General features: G+C 44.7%; 1 protein-coding gene across 1 annotated transcript; it reads left to right on the top strand.

The window, feature by feature from the left end:
- Nucleotides 1-277: 277 nt before the first annotated feature.
- Nucleotides 278-6,877, top strand: htr5ab (5-hydroxytryptamine (serotonin) receptor 5A-b; the record flags this gene model as incomplete). The annotated part of the gene is made up of 3 exons (XM_083659226.1): nt 278-693; nt 2,358-2,658; nt 6,545-6,877. 3 exons carry the CDS (start codon nt 278-280, stop codon nt 6,875-6,877), a joined length of 1,050 nt encoding a protein of 349 aa, XP_083515352.1.
- Between the last annotated feature and the right edge of the window lie 853 nt (nt 6,878-7,730).

The following is a 7,730-nucleotide window of genomic DNA, read 5'->3' on the forward strand; positions in this document are numbered from 1 at the left end:
GGCAGTTAGGAAAAAACAGTCAAGTAAAATACAGTGCAAATTAGAATTCTCCTAGACACACAAATTGCTTTGCCTCCTCAAAGTCTTTTAGTCACCAAATTGGTCCACTTTATGAAATAAAATGGATAAATTTCCACATAACCACATTGTCTCTGTCTCTCTCTTTTTCTCTCCTCCTCTGTCTCCCTACTGCAGTATGCACCTCCTGTCTGAAGTTATCTCCTCCATGTCAGAATCGTCTTGCTGCATTGTCTCGGCTGCGGCACGGCCGGCTGCCATGACGCACCCCAACACCAGCATACTTCCAGCCAACCTCAGCAGCTCTTTGGACAGCCATGGCTTGGGGGGGAACATCTACCGGCCCTTCTCCGTGTTCAGCGTACTGACTCTCACCTTACTGGCCATGCTGGTGGTGGCCACCTTCGTGTGGAACTTGCTGGTGTTGGTGACCATCCTGAGGGTACGGACGTTCCACCGCGTGCCCCACAACCTGGTGGCTTCCATGGCCATCTCCGACGTGATGGTGGCCGCCCTGGTCATGCCGCTCAGCCTGGTGCACGAGCTGAATGGCCGGCTGTGGAAGCTGGGCCGCGTGCTGTGCCAGGTCTGGATCTCCTTCGACGTGCTCTGCTGCACGGCCAGCATCTGGAACGTGACGGCCATCGCACTCGACCGCTACTGGTCCATCACGAGGTAGAGATGCACCGATCCGCTTTTCCCCCGCAGTTCCGAGCCGATTCCGATCCGATTCCAATGCCCGGATCTCTACCAAGGAGCTGCAGCCTCCACCTTTACATCGTAGCTGGCTCCTACTGAGTATTTGATTTGATAATCAGTTATCTCATAGCATTAGATACCATTCCACAATATTAAAGGTAACGCTTTAGAATACAGCCCGCAACTTACAGGGTAAGTACAGGGTAACAAAATCCGTACTTACAGGGTAAGTACAGGGTACAAAATATGTACTTACAGGGTAAGTGCAGGGTACTTACAGGGTAACAAATCTTACAAAGTACATGGTACAAAATCTGTACTTAGTGAGGGTGTCAGGGTGAGTACAGGGTACAAGACGTGAATTTATGGAATAAGGGGCCCCTGTAGTTATACTGTTGTTACTATGTAACTACGATGGAATTAACACTGCTTTAGAATACAGCCCTCGCCCCTGCAGTTACCATTTACCTATGGGGGGATTAACACTGCTTTAGAATACAGCCAGTACCCCTGTAGTTACCATGTAGTTACAGATGTTAAGATGAAGATGTTACCATGTTGTTTTTTTATATTCATATTTATTGTGGGGCCAATTTCTATGTACTTTGTCTTTGAGAGCCACACCTGAAGAGAAATACTGTAATAAAGAAACTACAGGGGCCCCTTATTCAATAAATTCACATGTTGTACCCTGTACTTACCTTGTGAGTACCCTGTACTTACCCTGTAAGTAAAGTACAGATTTTGTTACTGTAAGTACAGATTTTGTTACCCTGTACTTACCCTGTAAGTACAGATTTTGTTACCCTGTACCTAGTCTCTCCCCAGACTCAAATATTACGTTGAATCGCTGCGCTCCGCATACTACATAAGTGAGTCTGTGCCACTTCACAGCCACGGCTGGTTTTTGAGGGTGGGTTGAAATTGAATGAGTGACAGGTCGTAGCACCAATGAGAGAGCGGTTCGATAAAGGCTGCGCCTCCCGTGTCGTCTGATCACAAAGTCATTACTGATGGGGAGGACTGAATCCACCACTGGCATATCACTGGCCAAGTGAACGGTTCCCTCCCATAACCAGCCGGCTGAGGGAAAGTGTCCCAGACCCAGAGAGAGCTCTGCAGCATGCAGTAACGTAGTGTATGAGCGTAAGAACTCTCATGGGTCTGGCGTTGAGACTACCCTGTACCCTGTAAGTTGCGTGCTATATTCTAAAGCCTCACCATATTAAATTCAACAATTAATAAAGGTCATTTGATATTTCCAAAACAATTGATCCACTCAAAGTTATTAAAATAACATTTCAACAAACCGACAATTAAACACCCCTGCCACTTTACCACATTTGGTGAAGTGGGAAACCCCCCCAAATACTTATAAGACTAAAACATCACTAAAACTAAGGACATGTTGTTGAGTTAGCTAACTGCTAACTGCTAACATTAGTAGCTCACTACTATTACTAGGCTACTTACTAGCACTGTTTCATGTTATGTTACGGTGAGTTTCTGGTCCCCCACAAGCTACGAATGGAATCTGGATCGGAACGTGGATCGGCGACGTCAGTCCGATATCCAATATGTGAATTACGTCAGTATCGGTACCCAGTACCGATATTCCGATATCCCATCTCGATCACCAGGCACCTCCAGTACACGCTCAAGACGCGCAAGAAGATCTCCAACGTGATGATCGCCCTCACCTGGCTGCTGTCCTCCATCATCTCCCTGTCTCCGCTCTTCGGTTGGGGGGAGACCTACACAGAGGGGATGAAGTGCCAGGTGAGCCAGGAGCCGTCCTACACCATCTTCTCCACCTTCGCGGCCTTTTACCTGCCCCTCTGTGTGGTACTGTTTGTCTACTGGAAGATCTACAAGGCTGCCAAGTTCCGGATCGGCTCTCGCAAGAACAACACGATCACACCTATGGCTGAGGCGATTGAGGTACCTTCGGTTCGGTTAGACAGATTTCTATGCCTTAGCAAAGTCTTAGTAAACCACACTAGGCACAATTTCTGCACAAACATTGATTCATTTTCTCATTATAATCTCCGGTCCTTATTATGTCAGAATATCATTATGCTTCACTCTCGCGTACCAAATGTAGATATTTATCTTCCTGCAACTGACTGATGCTGCCGAGTTAGTTATTATTTACTATAGCCTACAATTATGAGCTATATTCTACTCCAATCAGAGTATTAAGTATCTTATGTGCAAGCATACAGACACATAATTGAAGCAATCTTGCTCATCGCCTCCAGCTTGTTAATGTGTGTAGGCAGAAGGCGGAAGGCTATAAATAATCTTTAACAAGGCCATGGGCCACCACGCTGCCGCCCCTGGCTTTGGCGTTTTCTTCAAATCAGCAGATACTGAGGCCTAGATGTATTCAGCAGATACTGAGGCCTAGATGTATTCAGCAAGCCTCAGCAAACATTCAATCAGGGACATAATTCCCCGTGCAAATTGAGTCTCTACCCACTCTTCACCATCACTGGTGTTTTGGTAAATGCTATTTGAAAGCTATTTGAATAGGAACACCAAAAACCACAAGTCACTGATAAAGATATTGCAAGTGCAAGGGCAAGTCTAGTTTCTAGCACTCAAAATCTCCCTTTTTTCTTTTAACCCTTGTACCCTGTCAATTAAAAATATTTATTGTCTGTTAATCCATGGCATGGAAGGCAAAGTTGAGAAGGGTGAATTTCATAGTATCTTTTTTATTGTTTCTTATTCATTGGTAACTTCATCCCTCATTATGGGTACCAACATTTCATTCTTACCCAGAATTTTAACCCCTCAAATGCCAGTCTGTTTACATCCTGGCACTGTTGGGAGCAAGTGAGGCTGCACAGCGGTCGAGCTGCAGAGCGGTCGAGGCCGCGCACCGGCCAAGCTGCATATGCGAGCTGCAGGGCCAGCTCGGCGAGCTGCAGGGCGGGCGAGCAAAGGAATCATAGCGTGCGGGATGCCTAGTAACGTAAAACTTCAATTAATAGCCCCGATGTCAAATTGAGACCGGCGTTTATTTACCAAAACATGTAGCCAGACCCCGCATGTATTTGGGACCTGCGTCAATTTGGGACTTTACTTTTATTTGAAGTTTTACGGTATGTATTTTTCTCATAAAATTGGCATAAAATTAGAACCACACACTCAAGCAGGACCAAACATGGAAGGATTTAGGCCTGTGACTTCTAGTGCCTTGGTACACTGGGTTTTACGCAAATGTAATTAAACAGGCAATCACTCTCACAGCAATTAGAAAGAACATGTATAACTACTCATTTAGCTTTCAGGAGACATGCTCCTTCTCTCACAGGGCCTGGGTGTTTACATGTCGGCACTGAGCGCAGAAAGCACCTGCACAGCAGCTGTGATGTGAGCAGTGGCATCAACATCCAAGATAATAAACCCCCTTCACTCATCCTTCAACGACACCCACGCACGGGACGCCCACACACACACACACACACACACACACACACACACACACACACACACACACACACACACACACACACACACACACCTAGACACACACACACACACACACACACACACACACACACACACACACACACACACACACACACGTCAAACCAAACATAGAGTACCGTATATTGATAGAAGAGTATGAAATGCATGGATTCATTGACTTCTGGCCCCTGCTGCAAATTGATTTGCTTCATCCTTCTTATCACTTGTAGGCCCTCTTGACCCATATCGACCAAATTGACTCCATATTGACAAAGTGTCCCAGCCCAACACACATGAGTCCATATTGAGTTGAAGCCCAACACACATTGTTATTTGAATGCTGGACACAACAGTTTAGAGGGTCAGTCGGCACTCTTTCCTGCCAATAGATTTGGAGAGATTGTTTGTTTTATAAATTGCCCATGCTAGGCTTTAGCGGATAAACACAAAATCAAGTCACGCTTGAGCACTGCTGGGCTACAAAGGAGAGCCCAAAGTCAGGAGATTAATGTTGACATTTTCCTTTTCCTTTTACCAGCTGCACAGTATGGCTGTGTCTGTTAAACCACATGTAGGCTGGGCTCTGGATGTATGCCCTGTGTAGTGTGTGTCTGTGGTTGTATTTAAGTCACAATTGGGGACACACACTCGACTTATGGGGCATTCCTTTAAAACTGGGAAATGGGAATGTGACGGTTCAAAGGTCATGAGCTCGAACTTTGACGTCATCAGTGCTCGTACTTTCTCTCCCAAACTAGTGTTGCTGCGCCCCCCTTTCCTATCAGCGTTGGAGTAATGCAGGGGTTCCCAACCTCTTTTGGCTTGTGACCCTACTTTGACGTGGCAAAAATCTAGGGACCCGCGACGTTCAAATTCCGGTACACCATCGATAATGTTATCAGTGAGTGATGTCACATAGTCTGTTTCTTTTTCCCTGCAGAATTCTGACTTTAATCTGAGAATTCTGACTTTAAAAGGGGTAGTTTGGTTTGTTTGAAGTGGGGTCCTATGAGCTAGTTGCATACACTAACTGAAATAGGTAAAGCGTTCTGGACGCTGAGCACACCATGTATCGAGACCCGGCACTCTGAAGCAGCAGCCTCCAGAGCTCTCTCTCTCTAGTTCAGGGGGCCAGGAACTAAAACGTAATTTAGCCACCTAAACAACAGATACTGAAGATACAGTATATACAGATACTGAAGATACAGTATATACAGATACTGAAGATACAGTATATACAGATACTGAAGATACAGTATATACAGATACTGAAGATACATATATACAGATACTGAAGATACAGTATATACAGATACTGAAGATACAATATATACAGATACTGAAGATACAGTATATACAGATACTGAAGATAAAGTATATACAGATACTGAAGATACATATATACAGATACTGAAGATACAGTATATACAGATACTGAAGATACAATATATACAGATACTGAAGATACAGTATATACAGATACTGAAGATAAAGTATATACAGATACTGAAGATACATATATACAGATACTGAAGATACAGTATATACAGATACTGAAGATACAATATATACAGATACTGAAGATACAGTATATACAGATACTGAAGATAAAGTATATACAGATACTGAAGATACATATATACAGATACTGAAGATACAGTATATACAGATACTGAAGATACAATATATACAGATACTGAAGATACATATATACAGATACTGAAGATACAGTATATACAGATACTGAAGATACAGTATATACAGATACTGAAGATACAGTATATACAGATACTGAAGATACAGTATATACAGATACTGAAGATACAGTGTATACAGATACTGAAGATACAGTATATACAGATACTGAAGATACAATATATACAGATACTGAAGATACAGTATATACAGATACTGAAGATACAGTATATACAGTATATACAGATACTGAAGATACAGTATATACAGTATATACAGATACTGAAGATACATATATACAGATACTGAAGATAAAGTATATACAGATACTGAAGATACTGTATATACAGATACTGAAGATACATATATACAGATACTGAAGATACAGTATATACAGATACTGAAGATAAAGTATATACAGATACTGAAGATACAGTATATACAGATACTGAAGAGACAGTGTATACAGATACTGAAGAGAGTGTATACAGATACTGAAGAGAGTGTATACAGATATCCATACAGTAGCCTATACAGTATGTACCCCAATTCGACTGAGCATGTTTGTTTGATTGCATAATCAACAGAGCAATTGTTTTGCTGTTAGACTGATCGACTGTCTGTCTTTATTTATTGATGTGACAACTCACAGGTGAAGGAGGCATCCCAGCAGCCCCAGATGGTGTTCACAGTGCGCCACGCCACGGTGACCTTCCAGACGGACGGGGACACGTGGCGTGAGCAGAAGGAGAAGAAGGCAGCGCTGATGGTGGGCATTCTGATCGGCGTGTTCGTCCTCTGCTGGATCCCCTTCTTCATTACCGAGCTCATCGTCCCGCTGTGCTCCTGCGACATCCCGCCCATCTGGAAGAGCATCTTCCTGTGGTTGGGTTACTCCAACTCCTTCTTCAACCCGCTCATCTACACCGCCTTCAATAAGAACTACAACAACGCCCTGAGGAACCTCTTCTCCCGGCAGCGCTAACCCTAACCCTTCAATAAGAACTACAACAATGCCCTGAGGAACCTCTTCTCCCGGCAGCGCTAACCCTAACCCTTCAATAAGAACTACAACAACGCCCTGAGGAACCTCTTCTCCCGGCAGCGCTAACCCTAACCCTTCAATAAGAACTACAACAATGCCCTGAGGAACCTCTTCTCCCGGCAGCGCTAACCCTAACCCTTCAATAAGAACTACAACAATGCCCTGAGGAACCTCTTCTCCCGGCAGGGCTAACCCTAACCCTTCAATAAGAACTACAACAATGCCCTGAGGAACCTCTTCTCCCGGCAGTGCTGAGGCCACGGCGAGCACTGCACCAATAGGGACACCACTTCTTTTTTAAAGATCTTTTTTTTTTTTTTTACATATTTTGTCCTTATTTGATAGGACAGGACACTGTATAGACAGGAAAACCTGGATCGGCTGCGGAAGGACTTAGCCTTTGTATGTGTGTGTGTGTGTATGGGGGGGGGGGGGGTCTCCCCGTTTTCTCCCCAATTGTACTTGGCCAATTCCCTCTGCTGTCTCGGTCGTTGCTCCATCCCCACTGCTGATCTGGGGAGAGCCATATACTAGCACATCCTTCCTCCGATACAGTCGCCACCCACTTATTTTCACCTGACAGCGAGCAATTTCACCGGCAGGACGTAGCGCATGGGATGATCACGCTATTCCCCCCCAGTTGCCCTCCCCTGAAACAGGCGCCCCGACCGACCAGAGGAGGCGCTAGTCCAGCGACCAAGACACATACCCTTAATCCAGCTTCCCACCCGCAGACAGGGCCAATTGTGCCTGTATGGAAGCCAGACCCAGCCGGAGTTAACACGGGGGCACG

The sequence above is a fragment of the Poromitra crassiceps genome, assembly GCF_964638095.1.
Source record: "Poromitra crassiceps genome assembly, chromosome: 2".
Taxonomy (NCBI): Eukaryota; Metazoa; Chordata; class Actinopteri; order Beryciformes; family Melamphaidae; genus Poromitra; species Poromitra crassiceps.